At 39.3% G+C, this 23,102-nt stretch overlaps 1 protein-coding gene across 1 annotated transcript in view; it reads left to right on the forward strand.

Annotated features, from left to right (window-relative positions):
- SPAG17 (sperm associated antigen 17) overlaps positions 1-23,102 on the forward strand; it is a 233,433-nt gene that overhangs the window by 79,817 nt on the left and 130,514 nt on the right. The window contains exons 5-13 of the mRNA XM_063651455.1: positions 3,819-4,005; positions 5,929-6,123; positions 7,879-8,060; positions 12,413-12,574; positions 13,727-13,799; positions 14,011-14,123; positions 18,747-18,884; positions 18,971-19,084; positions 19,727-19,877. Of these exons, the coding sequence (XP_063507525.1) occupies positions 3,819-4,005; positions 5,929-6,123; positions 7,879-8,060; positions 12,413-12,574; positions 13,727-13,799; positions 14,011-14,123; positions 18,747-18,884; positions 18,971-19,084; positions 19,727-19,877 (1,315 nt within the window). The remainder of the gene's footprint in view (positions 1-3,818; positions 4,006-5,928; positions 6,124-7,878; positions 8,061-12,412; positions 12,575-13,726; positions 13,800-14,010; positions 14,124-18,746; positions 18,885-18,970; positions 19,085-19,726; positions 19,878-23,102) is intronic.

Genomic DNA, 23,102 nt, shown 5'->3' on the forward strand with positions numbered 1-23,102 from the left:
CTCCTGTTCTCTAACCTTGGAAATTTCCTATCCTTGTCTCTTACTCATAATCCGATATCCTTCTACATAATTTCTTCAACCACATTATAAATCCCAGTCCATAGATCCCAACACTTTCTATTCATTGTCCTCTCCTGCTATTTGTTTGGCTTAGGTTCCATGATCCAATCAGTATTATCATTTCTCCGCTCACTCTTGATTCCCCTTGCTCTTCTCTCCTTCCATCACAATCATTTTGCAAAACCCCTCCCAGGATGAACTCAGTGATCCATCATTTTCATTTCTATTCCTGAGCAGCTAAACATAAATGGAGGAATTCACACAATTAAACAGACTGATTTCATTTAAAATTAACAATCTCAACATTTTCAATAAGTTCTCACCACTGGCAGAGTCCTACCATATTACCTCGGTAAGCTTGCTCCCCCACTCTCTGACACAAGATAACTCTTATGTCATCTTCCCTATTCAAACCTCCTGCCTCTTTCCTGCCTTTTCTCAGTTGATGACTTTGCCTCATGCTTCACTTGAAAAAATTGAAACATTTTCTCAACACCATCAAGATGTCTCTGTTTCTGGCACCCAGCCTCTTCCTGTTCTTAGTTATGAAACTAAGAAATTCCCTCTCCTTCTATCAAGGTCCAGTCATTGGCACATTCTTTTGTTCTTATCCCATGTTGACTTCTGGAGAACTTCAGTCTCTTCAGCCCCATATCTTCACTGTCTCCTTCTCTACTGGATCATTCCATCAGCCTGCAAGCATAACATCTCTTGACTTTACATATATACATACCTTGACCTCATACCCCCTTGCATCCACTCACCCACTGAACAACTCAGAGCTCTGGTTCTGCTTCACAACCAAACTTCAGAAATAGTAGTCCATAAGAGTGGTTTCTCTATTGATACTGCCCTCCTATTTTCCACCTCCACACTCCACCATAATTGCTCTTCTTAATGTTACCTACAACTGCCAATTCTTGTCTTTTTGCCCTTTTTGATTTCTTAGTTCTCTAGCTTTACACTATATATTTTTCCCTATCTTTTTAGCCATTTCGCTATCTCTTTCTGCTGGCATTTCTCCCTATACCCATTGGTAAGCATTTGAGTCTCTAGCATGATCTCGGACTCAATTCTCATATTTCTCAAGAAGCTTCACCCATGGTGATTCATCTCTTCCCATGCAATTAACTACTATTTGTATGTTATGCACACCTGCATTTGTAACTCTAGCCAAATTTCTCTTCTAGGGAGAGAATGTGTGTATTGAACTACCTTCTTGACCTCTCAAGAGGCATCTCAAAGTTGACATAACACTGTGTCTGTCCACCTTAAGTAAAACCCATCTATCACCCAGTCTTCTCTATCTCTGTGACACCATCAACCACCCAGTTGCTCAACTAAAATCCACAGCATTATCTTAATGTACCTTCTTATTCAGACTTCATATCTAATCTTTCAACCCATGAAGTTTCAATATCCAAGATACATCTCAAATCTATCTATTTTTATTCACTCTGCCAACACTTTAATCTGAGTCACTATTGGGTTTTATGTGGACTATTGCAAGAGTTTCCTTACTAGTCTTCTGGTTTCCAACCTTGCAAAATCATAGAGCTCCTCTACTTAAAACCCTTTAAAATCTTCCCATTGCATTTTAGTTAAGACATAAACTTGTTATCTCTACCTCCAAAGCCCTGGATGGCCTGGCCCATGCCCTGCCTCACACACCTCATCTTGGGCTACTCTGCACCTCCACTGCTAATTTCCCTGCTGGGCTCATCTCCTTTCAGTTCTTGGAACATGCGCAGCCTCTTATGCCTTAGGACCTTCACACACACACACACACACACACACACACACACACTACATTTTCCCTGCTTCTCATGTGTATGACTCTTGCCTTTGAGGTCTTTGCTCAAATGTCACTTCCACAGAGTCCTTCATCACCTACTTATGAAAGTGTTCTCAGTTGTGTTTCTATAACTACACTGGGTTTTATTCTTCATAGCAGTCATGAAAATTTATAGTTACATTTTTATCTGTTTGTTTGTATTTCTTTTTCTCTTTCTTTCCCCATAGGCTGTGAGCTCAAGGGGCAGAGCCGAGCCCCATTTTAGGCACCAATTTATACCTGGTGCAGAGAGAAATGCTAGGACCCTTTCACTCCTCTGTACCTTACCTGTGCTCTCGTTGCTGCCTCTACCCAGTGTTGTGAGTGATACCTGCAGCCTTTACTGATGTTTCCCTCTGCTGCTGAGGAATGCTGGGACAGAAATTGAAGCTCATAAAAATATTCACTGAATGAATGAATGAATGAATGAATAAATGAATACCAGCGTCCCATACATTTTCAGAACTTCCGTTCTCATTGCAATTCTATTGTTAAGATTACCGCATTTGTGTCATTGGGAGTCGACTAAGGGAGATGTGTGTAAAGTCTGGCAAGCTTGACTTTGGCAATGCCCTCTTTTCCTTCCAATCCCCTTTTTCTGTCTGACATGGAGTGGTTTCCCTGGACCTCCACTTCCACTCAAGGGATATATTTTCTTCTTTGCCCCTAGCTCTTCTAAGGAGTTAATTTTACCACTTACATATGCTCTAGCCAGTTGGATTTCTCTTCACTTTCTAGAAATGGGTGAGGCCATTTCATAGTCTGCACCTTCCTCCACCCCAGGCTGTGAGTGACACTTGAAGCCCCTGCTGATGATGTCCCCTTCTGCTGAGGAGCGGGTACAGAGGGTGGCAGTTTCATCACCACTAGAGCCATAGGTGCTAGAAGCCATGGGCACCTCTGGGTGCCAAAGCTAAACTGGGCTCTCCGGAGCCCTTAACATCCAGAAGCCACATGGAGTAGGGTAGGGGAAGTGCTCCTCTCCCCTTCTGCGTTACATTCTGTTAGCTGGATGTAAGCTGTTAGCTGGATGTCAAAGCAACATATCTTCTCAGTACTGCCACAACATTTCAGTGAGTACAACTAATTTGTATTAATAAACACATGAACTGAAAGTGTAATTACATTATGAAGTACTGCACAACGTTTTTGGCAACTGTTTGGAAAGAAAGAAAAGCGGGGTGTTGGGGCGGAATTAATGTTTACATGGTACATGCCAATCTAAGCATGCCCCAGAGCATCATGGAAGGAATTCATGTTGCCAACTGATGTTTTATTCTGACCCCATCTTTGAAGGCATCAAATGGCAACCATTGCTTATGTCTGCACATTCTTCAGTAGGATTATAATAACAATAGTTAATGCTAAGTTCCCCAAAGAATCTTTTAATCTTTATTTAAAAATTGGTCAATACATTACTTGTACTATGAAATGCTTTATCAAGGAGATTTTAGCAAAACATCTCTTTTCCTTTTTATTTTTAATTCTTGTTTTGTTTTGTTTTTAATAACCAACCCCACCTCTCTCTGAGACTCAGACAGAGGCTCCCCGGAGCTAGACTAAAAGATAAACCTAAATTCCTGACACCATTATGTACTCAGAATTATCTTCCCGCCCTGCCTTCAAACCACTGGGGTGGCTTCTTAGGCCACACTTGGCTCTCCCGTAGGACTGATTCTCTTCCAGAAGTCTCTGTGTAACCAGCTTTCTGGCACCCACTCCTCCAGTCCTGAAGCATAAATGTGCCTTGTCACAACTTAGTCTCAAGCTGGAATCTCCACTATGCTGACTTATATAATGAATACCTAAAAAATAAAGAGTATACAAGTGATTGAATGAGATGAAGAATTAATTCACCTGGCAGTAGAAAAGCCATTGCTTGCTCACTGTTTGATTTGGAGAAAAAAGTATTCTCTCATTCCAGGTAATAGAAGACAAACTTAAGTTAGAAAAGGATAAAGGGAAAGCAAAATCTCCCAAGGAGAAAAAGCCTCCAAGTGCCAAGCCTGCCAAAGGAAAGGGAAAGGATCAGCCTGAGGCCAACGCACCAGTGAAAAAGACCACCCAGTTAAAACGGAGAGGAGAAGACGACGACACCAGTCGTTACATTGGTCAGTAAGGTGCTGCTGCCGGTGGTGCCTTTCACGAGTGAAACACAGTGGTAATAAAATCAGAACAGTTAATTTGGTGACTCACATAGAGTGCATAGTTTCCTGACCCCAATTCCCCCACAATCATTTTGCCCTAGAGACACTAGAATTTTCCTGCCTCACGAACTGTGATGCGATTGGAGCAGTCATCCCAATAACTCTGCTTAGTCTTTCCCAGCCTTTTCACTCATTAGAAACATAAATCACTTACTCCCATGACACCCTGAGAGAAAAAGATTTCTATTTGCAATTCATTTGTGTCTGTAAGCAAATTTTTCTTGAGACAGGGTCTTCCTCTGTCATGCAGGCTAGAGTGCAGTGGCACAATCATGACTTATACTACAGCTTAAAAATCCCAGGCTCAAGCCATCCTTCCACCTCAGCCTCCCCAGTAGCTGGGACTACCGGCACATGACCATGCCCAACTTATTTACTTATTAATTTATTTTGTAGAGACAGGATCTCTCTATGTTGCCAAGTGTGGCCTTGAACACCTGGCCTCAAGTGACTCTCCCTCCTCAGCCTCCCAAAGTGCTGAGATTACAGGCATGAGTCACTACACCTGGCTCTCTTAAACAAACATTTATTAAGCATGTGTCTTGCTAGGCACATTTACACAGTGCAAATAAAGGCTGAGATAGCCAGTCGACTGTGCCGCCAAGGAGCTTACTATCTTGTTGGGCACATACAGGAAAGTCAGACATAATTATAAAGCAAAATAAAAAGTGATTGTGGTCATGAGTGAAACACAGTGGTAATAAAATCAGATCAGTTAATTTGGTGACTCACATAGAGCACATAGTTTCCTGACCCCAACTCCCCCACAATCATTTTGCCCTAGATAGAGACACTAGAATTTTTCTTTCATTGTAGTTTCTTAATATAAAAATGATTCATCCTAGGCAGCTATAAGTAATTCATTCCTGCCTTCCCTTGAATGTAAATGAGCTACTTGTTGTTATCTGCATATTTAAATGAGATAGCAGAGGGCTTTCCCATCCTTTACCAGTTGACTCCCCTCGTGCATCTCTGCTCTAAATCCAGTAGACTCGGAAGAAGTGATATTATGAAGTCCATGGGCAATATCAACATTGATTAGTTTAGTGATAGAAGAAAAGTCATTACTTAAAAATGAAAAGTTGTGCCTCTGTTGCACTATTTATATATTGATCTTAATGGGCTTTTTATGAAATGTAGTGCTTTTTTGTACCATGTGCTGTCGGTATTAAAGTACAACAATTATTCTTACCCTGCAGAATGTCACATTCTAAAATAAACTCATGTCTTAATATTAATAAAATAGTATAACCAGGGCCAAATAAAGGAGAAAAATTTTAGGAAAGTGCACACTATGTATTTTAAATTTTTAATGCAATAAATACATAGTTACTACATAATCCATACTCGGGATTCACACCCATACAACACTTTTTAAGGGAGCATGTCCATATTCATTATTTCCCTCTCCTGTAAACACCTCTAGTTATAAAATACCACAAAGCTGTAGCTATTTGTAATTCAGGAGTAAAGCCAGATGCTGCTCAAAAGAGATTAGAACCCAAAAAAGTTACAGGCTAAACTCTTAACAAAAACCCAAGCACACATTTTCTATGACCAGAAGCCCCATATAGGTTTGTCCTTCTATTACGCCTATGTCGCATTTGCAAAAGTGATTTAATATTCTGTAAAATAGTCACAGCCTTCTTACTGGAAGGGCAATAATGAAAAACAGTCAACATGACTGCATTCCAGCCAACTGGATCATTTTTGGCAAGCCAGAGGGATTATAAATGCATGCATAATGTACATAGCCATTGAACTGGCTGAGTGCAACCTGCTCTCTTTTACAATGATGGCTGCTCTTCTTTATGGTATTTTGAACAGACGATGAGCCAGATGATGGTGCCCAACATTACATTATAGTTGTGGGCTTCAACAATCCTCAGCTATTAGCAATTATGGCTGAGCTTGGCATTCATATAACCAGCGTGATTAAAATATCTTCAGAGAGTTATGAACCTCTGCAGACACACCTGGCAGCAGTTAACCAGCAGCAGGAAGTTCTTCTTCAGCCAGAAGGTATGCAGTCTGCTACACAACTTACTGAGTCCTTCAATATTAGCCACTCTCCTTAAAGAACAAATATAATTTTCTGTCCAAAACATAGTCTTACAATTCGTACATTATTAAATCTTTTCAAGACTTTGATTTGCTATTTACTCTGCTTGACCAGCCAAGTGTTGTAAATTTTGCAAATTAAAATCATACCTTGTATTTATATCCCCTGTATCATACCCTGTATTTGTAGCCACAGAAAACAGACTGCAGGTCAGAAGACTTGGTTATCCAACTACCTTTTCTGGAGCATTTGGTCTATAAGTTTTACCTAAAGGATGCGCTGGATGAATCACTGTTAATAATCTGTTCTTGCAGAAGTCACAGTTACCAAGTAGCCCAAGGGAGGTCACAGCCTTAGATTCTTGCCCTGTTCTGCTATTGGCTTATTATGAGAAATCACTGGGGTGCTATCTTCCTAGCCTTAGACTAGCAAGTTGTGAGATGAAGTTCCAATCATGCTACCATTTAGCCATTTTGAGCCTTGAGGTCTTCATCTAAGAAGATTATCCTAGATGACTTCTGTGGAAGGGAAGAAAAAAGCCACTGTATACTTTAGGAAATAGAACTAGAATTTGGTGTAAGATTGTGTTACCAGATGCCCAAGTTTTTTCTGCCATATGCTGTTGCTTTTGTTGTTATTTATTAATAATATCATTTGCACAGTGTTTTGTATCTTACGCAGCCACATCCCAATTTTTATAACACTACATTTTTAAATTGCTGCTCTATAAAGTTAGAAATAGCTACCCTAGATAATACTAATAGGTCTCATATATTGGGCACATGTCTTGGGACTAGGCTCAATGCTAAGGGCATTAAGTACATTGATTCATGTGGTTTTCACAACAAGCCTAGGAAGCATGTTTTACTGTTTCCATTTTACAAAAATGGACTCTCAGTCTAGAGGCAGCTATTAAGTTAAAAAGTTGAGGTTCAAACCTACGCTATTCCTGATTATCTCAAAGGATAGTTATAATTCTAAATGGCTTATTATTGAAGTGAGAAAATGCTGCATAAGCTCCAAACACAGTCTCTCTGTAAAAATATTTAATATAGAAAAATAAAATATTAAAAAATAGACTTTATAATAGAATAATGAGATCTTAGTAGTAGAAACTACTATTTAATTATAGATGTAATAAGCATAAATATTTCAGGCAAATTTTTAAGCATAATTTTATGGAAATCTGTCATTATTTTACAGTAAAAGTACAAATACCCAGAGAAGCCTTTTGCTATTTAATGTGACCAAAAGGTAACTGAAACATACAACATTGATCCACTCTGTTTTCAGCAATATAAGAAGGAGAACCAGATAAACTGCATTTGTAATCAGTTATGTAGCAGACACTAAGTTGATTTAAAAAGTGATTTGGCAGAAAAACTGGTCCTATGTAGACTGTCATCTAAGAGTATTGGAAATCTTGAACATATTTAGCTCCCAAAATGTGTGACCTAGTCATAATCTTTCTGGGCCTCAACTATAAAATGAAGGCATGAGATAAGTTCATATTTAAAATTAATCTCAGAAGTAAAGTTCTCTGATTTCATAATTGTATACTCCGACTTCAAAAATTTATCAAAATTACATTCCTTTATTTACATATTCTGGTACCGTACAGATATCTTGCAATGCATATGACTCACCGTGTCCACTTAAAGTGGGAAAACATTTAACACTCTCATTTTGTAATATAAATATGTTGCTATTATTAGATCTAGAAGCAGAAAAATTGAAGAAAGAAAATGCCATAAAAGAGCTTAAAACTTTCTGGAAGTACTTGGAACCAGTCCTGAATAATGAGAAACCTGAAACAAATCTCTTTGATGTTGCTCGACTTGAATACATGGTCAAAGCAGCTGATTTTCCTTCTGACTGGTCAGATGGCGAGATGATGGTTAGTACACACATTACTGAGAGTGCATGGTTTTAACATGTGACACAATGGTTCTATTTGCTCCATTTATTCATGACATAGATAGTTACTGAGCGCCGATTACAAGGCATTGAGCTAGGCTCTTTTATCTTCAGGATAATGATAATATTGAATGCTCAACGATGGTTGTAGTCTGATTCATTAGCTTTTAGTGTGTGAATTAACAACAAATAATAAGATGTAGTAGATGAGGATCAAAAGGATGGTGATTCTTTTATTTGGTGACACGTGGTTTTGTTTTAAAACTCAACAATGTTCTAGACAGTAATTAGAATCTTCATATGTATTAATTTTAAAATAGTAAATTTTATAGTTTGTTGAATTACATGTCTGACTTTTTATGTTTCAGTTCATACATTGCTTTTCTAAGCCCTTGCTTTTATTCCCATTTTTTTTTTTTTTTTTTTTTGCTCTGTCACCCAGGCTGGAGTGCAGTGGTGTGATCTCACTGCAACCTCTGCCTCCTGGGTTCAAGTGATTCTCCTGCCTCAGCCTCCCATGTAGCTGGGACTACAGGCACGTGCCACCATGCCCAGCTAATTTTTGTATTTTTAGTAGATATGGGGTTTCACCATGTTGGCCAGGCTGGTCTTGAACTCCTGACCTCAGGTGATTCACCCGTCTTAACCTCCCGAAGTGCTAGGATTACAGGCGTGAGCCACCATGCCTGGCCCCAAAATCTTATTTTTAATATATTTGGCCAAGAAGGTCTATCCTAATAGGATGACTTGACTTTGGCCCTGTAGTTATCAGGCATTTCCCAAGAGTGAGATTTACTGGCCCCTGCTATTGAGGAGTTTACAGAGAGGCAAGACTAAACAGTGAAACAGAGAAGCAGTGGTCAAGGACCCACATATCTGGTGCTCAGTTATGTGAAACACACTCTAAGTTTCCTACTAATTCAGACAAAGAAAAAATGGAATGATTGGAAAAGTAGTGAATGACAGATGCATGATGGCTTTTTAACAAAATGGAAGATCAAATGACTACTTATCGAAGATGTTGTGCAAAGTGTTCAGGCATCCCTCTGCTACAGAAAATCTCTCAGGTCTCTTTCTAGTTGACCCCTTATCCCAACTAACAGGGGCCAGGGAGTGTTGAATACCCTGCAGGATGATATATTTCAGCATTAAGGGAGCTGAAATGAAAGCAAAGTCCTAGGGAAGGACCATATCAAGTGAGTGCTCTGAAAAAGACTGGGCAAAGTGGAGTGTGGAGGGTGGATGAGTGTCTGCACAGTGACTGTGGGTAGCTGACAAGAAAAAAAAATAAAAGCCGACTGTCTAAAAGAAGAGTGAAATCAAAGCCTGGAACTGTTTCTACAGCCGAGGGTAGGCTATGGGGCATGGATACTTCTGACTCTGAGTGTCCCTGGTTCTATTACCTTGAGATGGATATGCACTTAATGAAGTAAGTGAAAACGCTGAGGAGGGTGGCCAGACTTGAACCCTGAAGGATGGACAAGACTTGAATAAGTCGTAATGGAGAGATCAGTTTGAGTTATAAAGACTCTCAACACAAGGCATTAGATGTCACTATGTAGAAACACCATACTTAAGTCTGATATCCTGGTGAATCTCAGCCTTGTTCTCTGCATGAAAAATGAAGCTGAATGTAGAAAAGCTGTGATAGAAGGCAGAGCTAGTTCTAGGAAAGACTGGAGACTCCAAACTCCCTTTGTCCTTGCCCCTCCCCATCCCTTCATCTAGATGTGTTCAGCTTTCCTGCTTTGTCTTCCACTCTCCTGCCTCCTAAACCTGACCTCAGAGAAGGACCCACTGTCCTCTGTCCTTTACTATTTCATGTTGCCTTGGGTCAGTATGTTTCCCTGTCCTGGAGATATTGGCATTCCAAGTAACATATGAACATTCCACCCTATTTTCTTGAAACTCTAGATTATACTAAAAACGTGACATATTTTGGGGGAAGAGGCTATTTCCTTAGGATCCTGAAATCCCACCTCAAATCCAGCTTCTTACTCTCTCTTCCACAGACCAGCTGTTCTCCCAAGCATGTAAAATCTCTGGTTAATAAAACCCACATCCACAAATTTAAATTTTGGAGAAACACTGCTCCTCTCATTTGGGCCAAGGCCTGGCTACATACCCTATCAAGAACTTGTGTACATTTTTTGTTCAACAAGGCACAGGAGATCCCAGCCTTATAATCCCTGAACCATAATTCATTCAGAGGAGGCTGCTTCTAAGTCAGCCTCAAGCCAAGTACCTTTCGCTCCATCTCTAGCTAGGGCTCCCTACTGTGTGTCTTCTTTGCTTTCCAGGCACAGGCTGAATAAAGCTGAAATGCAGAGTCTAAAATCGTGTACAGTCCATTGCATCATCAGAACATAGATGTGAACACTATGGTATACAATGGCAACTTCAAAGGCCCGAGCACCATTTCTAGCACTCTTATTCTCACTGCAGTGTCCACATTTTAATCACTTCCTTTTAAAGAAAGTGGTAGTGGCTATATTTTACTTTTAAAAATACAGAATGGAATAGTTTAAATGGCAATTAAAGTTCAGAAAAATTATTTTATGTGGAAAAATATTACCAGTCTAGTTATGGTAGAACATTCCTGACTTCAGAAGTGGAACATTAATGTAAAGGGTCTCTAGTTGGGCCATGAAGGTAACTGTCAACAATGAAAACATTCAGGTCTCTACAGAGCCAATTAGGGCTGTGTTGCCCAGCTTCCCAGATTGATCTATTAGTCAATTTGCCGGTGTTTACTGAATATCATCTTATACCAGGGCTGTGGTCTGGGTCCAACTGTAGTAATCTTTTACAGCCCATGCATGCCTCTCTAAGATATGGTTTGTGAGTGAAGCACTCAGCATTGAGGATGATGGGGAGGGAAAGTCTTGAAAATGGTTCAGTCATTAAATTGGATTCTAGAAGAAAAGGCCATTGAATTTAATAGGTAAGATCACAGTTCATTTTAAACAAGATCATTTAATAAGCATAAAAATGATAAATCTACCCCTAGTAGAAGCAGATCAAATGCATAGTGTCACACTTTAAGCTATATCTGTAAATTGATACTGGCTTCATATCCAAGATAGGATCCATCCAAGGAGCCCTCTTCCCCTTTGATTGGCGGAAAGCATTTGCAACCTTTCCAACCTTTGGCTGCAAACAAGCAGGCTATATTTCTGTTGAAACAAGGTAACAAAAGCTTTACATCAAATAAATGCCCTTCAACGCATGATAACTGTCCGTGGAAGACATTGGCAACATTTCAAGTTAAGACCCTGGTTGCTGAAATAATTTGTTGTCCTTAGCATGTGATTTGCTCTTTCATTTTAAAATGAATTAACTAGGTTAAGCTAATGGATCATTGGGCAAAAGCTTTACTCTATTTCCTAGAAATAAAAACAAAAACAAAAACATATTTCTATGCCAGAATTTGGGCAAGCAATACCAGATTGAAGCTTGACTGAAGAAGCCTTGGCCTTAGTGGGAATGGGAAGCCAGCCAGCAACCAGGTGCACCATAGTGATTGGCAGAGCTGTGCACATCACTGGACTTCTGCATACAAGGAACCATCTCATACCACCTTACTTCTTGAACTCAGACATAGGATGAGCCTATTTCATTCTTTTTTGCTTCCAGGCAGACAGACCCAGCCATCACAATGCTTTCCTACTTCTGGAAGCAAAAGCCCAAGTAATAGAGGTATCTGAGCTATAATTTGCTTGCCAGCTCATAAAACTTGTGGGTATTATAGAAGCAATAGTCTATCAGGATTTCTTAGTGTTTTGCTGTAGAGGTAGAACAGGTGAAAGGAAAGAAGTGGAGTTTGGAGGAAAAGAAGAAATACTGATTGCTCACATACTTGTGTAGATGCAACGTACTTGGGTAGATGATCCACAAAGCAGAGTCAGTGTTTCCATTGTGCTCCTTGCATAGCCAGGTAAGAAATCATCTATAGCTTGTCACTGGCTGAGGATATTAAAGTTACCTAACGTGTTTAGGAATTGAGATACTAAGAATACAGGCCACACTGCTGGAACTCATGACTCAGTTATATTTCTTTTAGTTGAAGCATTAATTAGGCTCTTAAAACATTAGGCAGCCATACAGCCCTCCAAAGGAAACACTCCACGTTGCGGTAAACAAAGAAGAAGAAGAAAGATTCAGGAATATAAATGGGGTCACCATGGCTGGGATTCAGTGGTTTGGGGATTTAGGGGTTTGCTTTCCTGTATAAAGTTGATGGGCGTAACTGTTAAGAGATATATATACCATATATCTGATTCCAACAGTATAAAACTACTAACCAATTGCCATTAAATCTCTCACTTGTAGCTGAAATTGGGCACTGATATTTTTGAAAATATTGCCTGTTTGATGTATGACATCCTGGATTGGAAAAGGCAGCACCAGCACTATTTGGAAAGCATGCAGCTTATTAATGTTCCACAAGTTGTTAATGAGAAACCTGTATTAGAAGCCATGCCAACTTTGGAGGTAGGCATGGGCTCAATGTCTTTAGTGGGATGAACGATTCACTTAACAACTTTATTTTCATATTTATAAGGCATATGAAGAAAAAGTTACATAAATACTTACATTAAGGTCATACTGCCTACTGGCATAAAAGATAGCTACATGATGGGGGCTTTGTGAAGCTCCTCAACTACCAGACATTTACAAAGGCAAGGATGGAACCCTCTTGTCAGCACTCGGTACAATGAATAACATCTGTGACAGGAAGGATATTGACAAAGTAATTGCAATATTTATTTAGCACCTGGCTATGTGCTAGAGATGTGCAAGATGCTGGCAATACAATAATGAAAACTCATTCCCTGTCCTTCTCATTGAGGTTAACTTCTAAAGAGGATGGCAGTCAAGTCAACAATGATTTCAACATAGCATGATGAATGCTGAGAGCAGTCATCTCAGCATGCAGTAGAAGAAATAAACCTGGTCACCTGATCTAAAGAGGAGTAGAGCAAAGACAGGGAAGTCAGGAAAACTGAACCAGGATTAGCAATGTGGGGAAAGATGAGTATGAAGTGCCTAATGGAAAGCATGATGGGGAAAGGGACAGAATGATATTCTCAAGACAGGGGCAAAGATGAACAAAGATATGGAGGTCAAAGAAAAGCAGTATTATGGCACAAGCCAGGAGCACAGGGTAGTTCAGTGATCCCAGGCTGCATGTGCAAAGTGAAGAACAACAACAGAAACTAAACCTGGAGTGGCAGGAGCCAGGTCATGAATCTCCTTTGGTGCTAAGTTGAGAGTCTGGTTTATATCATGTAGGCAATGGAGAACTGCTGAAGGATTGGGAGAGGGAGAATGGGATGACTCTCAGTCACCCAGGGGAAAAAAGAAAAACCTGTTTGATGCTCAGTGCCCCATCACCCCATCACTTTCTCCACAATTGCTCAGTGGGTTCTGGTAGGAAAAACTGAATAATGTCTATACCATTACCTTCTTTCCTTCATCAAGCAAAACTCTTTTCCTTTGGTTCTAATATTAGCAGATGATTTTGTGGTGTGGACATAATTATACAACCTCAGAATCCTGTTGGATCTCATCATACCAGCATTTGATGAGGGCATCTCTCAGCTGGATATCTCAGTTGTTTCTTTTTAATTATTCTTTTTCTAGGCTCCACAACCTGCTGTACCAGCTCCTGGAAAGAAGAAAGCACAGTATGAAGAACCGCAAGCTCCACTACCAGGCATGTATGAAATCGGCTGCTGGAGGATCAACACCAGGAGCTGGCGCTTTAAGAGATAATGACTGCCCTCCATATTACTTTCAGCCTCCCTTCACCTACAGCTCCTGCATTTATTAGTGCATAGTCATAGTTTGAAATTATGCATGAAATTTTGATGGAAATAATGGAGAACACATCTTAATTGGGCAATGGTATTTTCTATATTTTACAGTGACTTCAGTCATCACAACTGAAGTAGACATGAGATATTACAATGATTTGCTGAATCCGATTCGAGAGGAATTCATTTCTGTGCCCCTGATACTGCATTGTATGCTGGAACAGGTGGGGATACTCTGAGGCTTTTTCCCAGGTTGTATACTTGAGTAAGTCGTTTCATCTTTCCTGGCTTCTGTTTTTTTTACACTATTTTAAAATTATACTCATAATACCTAAGTGCATTCTCCTTTATAAAGATTAGAATAGTTCAGATGAAACTAAAGTCTGCTTAAATCTTCAGCTTCAATTCTCTTTTCTTTTGCTATGCTCTGGAGCCATTTATGTAACGTTCCCTGAAGTTTTGGTAGAACGTATCCTCAGTACTCTGTGTCTGGTGTCATTTTAATGGAAGAGGAAAAGGAAGAGAACATGGACAAGTGGATGGGGTGGTTAATAGTCTTTATCTTTAAAATTTCTTTCATGCTTGTAGATTTAACTAGATTTTTGTATTTCTGAGGCCAATTTTTGTCATCAGCTTTTTTCTTAATGAATATGTCTTAATAAGTATTTTACTGGAGTTTTAAATCTGATACAATGTGCTTTACACTATTCACTTAAATGTGTTTTAAAATTTCCTCTGTATCTGGTCATGTACCTTTCCTCATGACTGATGTTATTTATTTGTGCCTTCCTTTTCTTGATCGTGATTGTTAAGGGCATAGCTATTGTATTGGTCTTTTCAAAGAACCAGGATTTGGTTTCGTTGATCAACACCTTTTTACTTTTTATTAATCTCTTCATTAATTTCTTCATCTATTTATTTATATATTTGTTATTTATTTAATTATTTTTAAGACAGGGTTTCTCTCTGTCCCCTAGGCTGGAGTGCAGTAGCACAATCATAGTTCACAATCTCAAACTCATGGGCTCAGTGTTCCTCCCACTTCAGCCTCCTGAGTATCTAGAACTACAGGCATGCACCACCATGCCCAGCGAATTTAAAATAATTTTTTTTTGTAGAGACAAGGCCTTGCTATGTTGCCCAGTATGGTCTTTAACTCCACTCGTGGCCCCAAGCCAACCTCCCACCTAAGCCTCCCAAAGCACTGGGATTGTAATCATGAACCACCATGTCTGGCTCATTCTGTCATTTCCATCTTTCTACTTTCTTTGGATTTATTTTGTATTTCATTTTAATTGAAAGCTTACTTCATTTATTTTTAGTCTTTTTGCTTTATTTAAGGCTATACATTTCTTTTCAAGTGTTTGTTTGCATCCTGATGCTTTCAGTGTATTCAATTCTAAATCTTTTATTTATTTACATGTTTAACCCATGAATTATTTTGATTTCCATTATTTACTGATGATTTCTAATTTTTTTTTTACATTATAATCAGTAGGCATTTTCTGCAAGTTAACAAATTAAAATTTCCTGAGGCTTCCTGTGTGACCTGATGTAACATGGTCATTGTGAATGTTCTATGTGTATCTGAAAGAGTTTGTTATTCATACTAGTAGCACATATGTAGCACTTACAGGCACCAGGCACTGTTCTAAATGCTTTCAATATGTTAACTCATGTAATCTTCAGAACAATCCTATGAAGCAGGAACTGTTTTTATCCCCCATTGTATTAGTCCATTTTCACACTGCTGTAAAGATACTACCCCAGACTGGGTAATTTATAAACGAAGGAGGTTTAATTGACTCACAGTTCCGCATGGCTGGAGAGACCTCAGGAAACTTACAGTCATAGTAGAAGGGAAAGCAGGCACCTTCTTCACAAGACAGCAGGAAAAAACTACCACTTTTAAAACCATCAGGTCTCATGAGAATTCCACCATTATCATAAGAACAGCATGGGGGAACCACCCCCATGCTCCAATCACCTCCCTCCCTTGACACGTGGGGATTACAATTTGAGGTGAGATTTAGGTGGAGATACAGAGCCAAACCATATCACCCGTCTTACAGATAAGGAAACTGAGGCACAAAACGTTTTTCAAGTTTGTTCAAGTAGTAAGTAGCAGAAATGACTTAAAACCTAGTGAATCTGCACAGAAAAGTATTTGGATGCGATTTCTGCATTGTCGTCTTCCTTTTAATGTTGCTGTTAAGAAGTCTGATGTCAATCTGATACTTTTTTCTTTGCAGATAATCTTTACTTTTCTTTCTAGCAGCTGTTGGGGTTTTCTCTTTATAATTGATAACACAAGACTATGTCTAGGTATGATTGTATCATATTTGTCATTATGGTGTAAGGGAATTATCATCTGATTTCCAGCCACATTCTGTGTGCAATAAAAATTCCTTACACTGTCCCATAAAGACCCTAAAAATAGGGTTCTGAGATGTACATGTCATCTCACCTCCTGCCTGCCACCTCACACACACACACACACACACACACACGCACACACACACATGTCATCTACGTAGGCCTTCTGGTTTTTCCTCAAATATGTTGCTTAATTCTATCTTAACCTTTTACTCTACCTTCTCTACCTAGAAAGCTTTCTCTCTTTCTGGAGGGTCTCCAGTAGAAATGTCAATCCTTAGAAAGGCCTTCTCTGACCACCTAATCTAAAGAACCCTCTCCCCACACAACACACAGCACTCTCTACCACATCACCTTGTTTTATTTTCTTATCAACAGCTTTTCTTTTTGCAATATATTGATCAGCTATTTTTTTCTTCCCTTCCCCGTCCTCCTACTAGAATATAAACTCCATGCAAGCAGTAACAATGTAGTCTTGTTCGTTGCTGTATGCTCAGCACACAGTAACCACACCTAACCCATAGTAGACACTAAATACATTTTTGTTAAATTCAGAAGATTCTAAGAAAGTCTTCTATCTTCAAATATCATTTTTCCTATCGATTTACCTTAATTATTATTGAATGGATGTTGGAGTTTCAGGGTTTTCCTCTTTGTCTTTTAAGTTTTCTTTCAATTTTATCCCTTTGGGAATTCCAGCTTAACTTCCTACTAATGCTTTTTTCAGGGAGTCCAGTCTGCTATTGAAGTTTTGTTTTGGCAGTAATGTTTTTAATTAGTAAATTCTTTAATTTTTTTTTTACAATTGCCTATTCTTGTTTTTAGTTCATGGATGTGACACATTTTTTCTGTTAATACATAAAAGATTTATTTTAAAGTCCTTTTCAGACTATCATCTCTGTTACCTCCCATATACATTTTTCTGGTTTTTGATTATCTTAGTTTTCTAACCAATTAAATAACCACACTAATATCTGCCTTTAATTGCTCCATGAAGTTTTTAGAAGATCAATAGTTTTATTATATCAATAAATGCATAAAAGTACAAAAGCCCTATAGAGCTTGCAGTATCATTATTTTATTTATCTTATCCTTTCTTGTTTTATTCCACTAAACTTAAAGCAACAAACATTTATTAACCATCTACTATGTTCCAGGTACCAAAGAAGACAGTTAATGAGCTCAGTGCCTAACAAATAGAAGTCAACCAGTAGATCCATGTTGAATGAACGAAGGCTTAATAATAATAAGGGGATGAAAAAACTGAAATATAGGAGTGATGGGATGACACTTTATAGGATGGGATGTTAGAATTGAACATTTCAGAGAAGAAACAGATTTGAGTGATCTTTTATGATTGAAGTGGGTCAAAGAAATGATCAGAGGATAGAAAGTGGAAACAGTGAGTGACTCTTCTGACAGTAGGGTGTTTCTACAAGGTAAAGAATAGGATACAATTTTGTTATTCTAGAGCAGTGGTTCTCAACAGGAGGTGATTTTGTTCCCAGAGGACATTTGGCTATGTCTGGAGATATTTTTGGTTGTCACAACTGGAAGGGTGCTACTTGCATAAAATGGGTAGACACCAAGGACATTGCTAAACATCCTATAGTGCACAGGACAGCCCCCCACAACAAGTAATTATCTAGGCCAAAATGTCATTAATGCCAAGGCTGAAGAAACTTGTAGAGGGATAGGAAATCATAGAGGATGATTATAGGATATAGGGTAAAGGGAAAAGCTGTAAATTAGGTGCCTAACTTGATTATGTTTCAACCTCTTTTACTTGTTTACCATGTAAAATTGAACAAGGCACTTAATCTTTCTAGACCTCACTTTCCCCACATAAAGGAGACACTATTACATTTACTGATCTCATAATCTAATAACTTTTCTATTTTTGAAGAAAGAATGAGGATTGGGCCTGAACCGCAGTTTCTTCCACTCAATATCCTTGAGCTTTGGCCAGTCACCTTAGTTTTCTCCTCTATACAATGGAAAATAATATCTGTCCCCACAAGATTGCTGTGAGGCTTAAATGATCACATGTGAAGATGTGTTACATAGTACCTGGCTTGTGATAGACACTTAATAAATATTTAATGAATCCAAAGTTATATGAGCACTCTTTCCACTGCTTTAAGATAGAGTAAATATTAAGAAAAACATGTTATTATTCTATTTGACTAGAATCTTCATGAAATATTTTTATCAAAAACTTATTGTTACCATTTTCATGTTATCTATTTTAATAGAAATATTAAATTTATATCTACCTTAATGCATGGATTGCAAACACTTCCTTTTATTTGGTGATCACTGATAGTTTCCTGCCATTTTGTGTCATCAGTGGTACTTGGGTCCTAGAAATGAACTGGTTCTTACTAAGTGGTGGGAATGCAGCAATGAGCAGTGAGTATCACTAAAGAGCAGACCCTTACACCAATTCCTCTCATTGTTGATTTCAACAGGTTGTTGCAACTGAAGAAGATCTCGTCCCACCCAGTCTGCGGGAGCCATCCCCCAGAGCAGACGGGCTAGACCACAGAATCGCAGCTCACATTGTGTCCCTTCTGCCCTCTCTCTGTCTCTCAGAGAGGGAGAAAAAGGTCAGATAGCCTGAGATAGCAGAGTCTTCATGCTTTGGAAAAGTATAGATCCTCTCTTTAAATCAATATTGTTTCAATTTGCGTAGAATCTTCATGACATATTTTTATCTGAAGAAGAAAGTGAAAGCAAAGCAGTGCCCAAAGGCCCCCTCCTACTGAACTATCATGATGCACACGCCCACAAGAAGTACGCACTACAGGTAATGATAATCCGGTTAGCCCAAGGAAAACCGATGTGGGAAAGTGTGTTTATAACTATTCAGTTGAAAGAAGCTAATTAGATAACTTCGTCAACACTAATTAAAATGTAATGTACAAAATAGATACTTGCATACAAAGTAGCACCTGGAAAATGGACCTGGATACAGGGAAAAATGATGTCAGCCAAGGAAATTTGCCTGATTATTGAGGTCTAATTAACAATTCAATTAATTGTTACCACCACTAAATTTTCATTAAATTTCATTAAATTTCATTAAATTCATTAATAAAGGTTTCATTAAAACCTTATAATTATATGCTTCAAATATCTGCTGCTATGAAAAACTAGTAGAAGCCAGAAAAGGATCTCAAAAGAGAGAGATGAATATATATGAGACTTTGGCAGTTTGTCACTGTGAATGAAGAATCAGTCATTTTTGTGCACCGGGAACTCCTGGCAACATAGGAACTAGCTGTTTGACCTTCAGCAAAATCCCAAAAGTTTGTCTTTCCCAATTACCATTGATTTCCCCTGTTCCCAAATAATGAGAGTGAAGGTATCATGTTTAGCCTTCTCCATATGCATAAGGCACTTAACAGCTTACTTTAATGTCTTCTGTCATGTTGCTCTTTTTCATCAGGACCAAAAGAATTTTGATCCCGTTCAAATTGAGCAGGAGATGCAGTCCAAGTTGCCACTGTGGGAATTCCTTCAATTCCCTCTACCCCCACCATGGAACAACACTAAACGTCTAGCTACAATTCATGAGCTTATGCACTTTTGTACGAGTGGTGAGTCCATTGCTTTGTCTTAGCTTAAACTCAATTTAATTAATGGTCATATATGCCTCTTAAAATTACACCCTTATTTACAAAAAGTATTTTCATTATTGAAAGACCTTTCAGAGGCTAAGGTGGGTATTTTGATTGACTACAACTTTCTTGTTTGAATAATGTCATTTTCCTCGTTTTCCCCCATCTCTGTCCCAAATACTCCCATTGTCATCATTGGAGATGATGTAGTAATCCCATCCTACTTACAGAGAAGTAAAGGGCTGTGTGTGTGTGTGTGTGTGTGTGTGTGTGTGCATACGCATGCACGCATGCACACATATAATTTCCAGGACAATGCTGTCCTTCCGTCTTCTGCCTGACCACTGCACTCTTTTATCATCATTGCAAATCATGTAAAAATTACAGTAACATTGCAGAGACATTATCTGGAAAGAGGGAAGAGCAACCTGGACCATGCAACTTTGCTCCAATTCAGAGATACCTGTCTTTGAATTTTCATCTTATATCCTCTTGTTGCAGCCACCCACAATCAATAAAACACAGGTTCCAGAAGAATTTTTCTTCTGTCTCTTTCCATTCTGTCCCTTCACAGTTCTTTCTTTTTTTAATTAGAGAAGAAAAAAAGAAGAGGATCCAGATAATCTGAATTTGGCAGGAATGTTCACCAGGGTAAAACTAATGTGAGCATTACCGTGGACCATCTCTGCACATGAGGACAGGAAGGAACTAAGAGTGCGACTTGGGAGGCAGATGTAGATATCTTGTAACCTGTGCTACTGGAAGCTCATATTTAATCCTATCTTGAGAGAAAATTCTGAGCACACTATTTATAACCAGAAATTAAATTTGTATCTAGAAAGATGAATCATAGAACCATAAAATTTCCTAACTGAAAGAAACCTTGGAATTAATCTAGTCGAAATCTATTTTCAGATGAGAAAGCTGAGATCCTAGCAGGGTTAAATTATTTGTTTTAGGATTATAACAATGGTGGAAAAAAAAAGAAAACATTCTGGTCTCTGGATACCCAGTAGAACACAATTTCCTTACATTACTGAGCAGGAGTCAGGAAGAAAGCCACCGCAGAGGTCTGATGGTGCAATCTGCAATTTTAAGCACCTGCTCTGCACCTAGGGATACACAGATGAATAGAGAGCCCACTGTCAGCATGTTGCTGAGCAGGAGTTGACTCAAGCTAACAGCTTCTCACAGCAGAAAGAGCCATTTTATGCTCTTTGAAGACAGTGGGAAGAGGGGTCATTAAGATACAATATCTAGAATCACATCTCATCTGAGTTCACTGGGATTTTGTGATATAGGCAGTCATTTCCCAAAGTAAATTCTCATTCCCACTTAAGGGAATATGTAGATACTACCTATAAGAAAGGACATTAACTTCCACAGACATCTTTACTTGACAAGGAAGCATTTGACCTAGAAAAGAAATGAGCATGTGCATATTCTTCCTTACCATTTCCTTTGTAAGCCTAATCAAACTAAAAAATATTTTTATCTTGATTTCTTTTTTCACTTTTAAGTAGGCTTAGTAATAGAAAAAGCCAGGAACTTCTGAGTCCTACCATTGACTCATGGACATACGGGGTATAGCCTGGAGGGCCTGGTATGTCATTTCTGTTGTGTACATAACTACCCCCTTCCTGAGTAGGGGGTGAACTTCTGTCCTTTTTCTGTGTCCTGCCACCCTCCACTTCTCCTTCTGGCTTAAGATGTGATTCCATTCACCCTTCAGCTCAGCTCTCTACACAGCACAGGATTTTTGTTCCTGCTGCCACCATTGAAACCTCACACATATGCTGCTTACCTGCCCCATCCTGGACCCTTAGTGCTCCTCCCCTCCTCCTCTTTTCCCTTTTGCCACATCATACTTAACAAGTCCAAAACCAAGCTCTTGATTCCTCATCCCTAAATTTGTCCCTTCACCATCTCCCTTATTTCAATGAATGACAACTACTTTCTATCGAAAACCTTGGAGTCATCCCTGCTGTCTCTGTTTTTGTTTTTGTTTTTTTGAGACAGAGTCTCACTCTGTCACCAGGCTGGAGTGCAGTGGTGTGATCTCAGCTCACTACAACCTCCACCTCCTGGGTTCAAGCGATTCTTCCGCCTCAGCTTCCTAAGTAGCTGGGATTACAGGCGCACGCCATCATGCCCAGCTAATTTTTGTGTTTTTAGTAGAGATGGGCTTTCACCATGTTGGTCAGGCTGGTCTCAAACTCCTGACCTCGTGATCCACCCACCTCGGCTTCCCAAAGTGCTGGGATTACAGGAGTGACCCACTGCGCCCCGCTGCTGTCTCTGTTTTCTCACACTCTGCAATCAATCCCACCATACTCCTCACTACCATCCCAGCCCAGTCCCCCACCACCCCTCACTTGAACTATTCCAATAGCTTTCCAGCTGGTCTACAGGCTTTCAATTTTTTACCAACAGTCTTTTCTCCACACAACCACCTGAATGGCCCCTCTAAAATGTTGGTTGGATCATTTGCCTTTGTAACTGAAAACTCTGCAGCAGTCACCCAGAATAAATCCTAAACTGGGCCAGGTGCCTGGCTCATGACTGTAATTCCAGCACTCTGGGAGGCCGAGGTGGGTGGATCACTTGAGCTCAGGAGTTTGAGACCAGCCTGGCCGACATGGCAAAACCCATCTCTACAAAAAATACAAAATTAGCCGAGTGTGGTGGCACATGCCTGCAGACCCAGCTACTTGGGAAGCTGAGGTGGGAGAATCACCTGCACTCCAGCCTGGGTGAACCTGTCTCAAAAAACAAAACAAAACAAAAAACAACAATAAGAACCTAAACTGTCTGCCACCTACTTTTTGAGCCATCACTTATCAAGCTGTCATGTTCCATTCTCCTCCATCTACACTGGCCTCACTGTGATTCCTTGAACATGTCAATCACACCCCTGCCTCAGGATCATTGCACTTGCTGTTTTCCCTTCCTCAGTCACTTTCCCCCAGATATCCATACAACTTGCTCCCCTACTTGCTTCACATTTTTGCTTAATTGTTCAGAGAACTTTTCCATGACTGCTTTATATAAACTAGAAGACCCTCCCTGACTATTATCACTTTTTGTCCCCTCAGCTGGCTTTATTCTTTTTGTCATCTCTTTTATCTCTTACATTTATCTGTTTCCAACGACTAGAATGGATATTCCATGAGAGCAGGGAGCTCACTATTTTGTTCACCATTG

The sequence above is a fragment of the Pongo pygmaeus genome, chromosome 1 (genome assembly GCF_028885625.2).
Source record: "Pongo pygmaeus isolate AG05252 chromosome 1, NHGRI_mPonPyg2-v2.0_pri, whole genome shotgun sequence".
NCBI classification, from domain to species: Eukaryota; Metazoa; Chordata; class Mammalia; order Primates; family Hominidae; genus Pongo; species Pongo pygmaeus.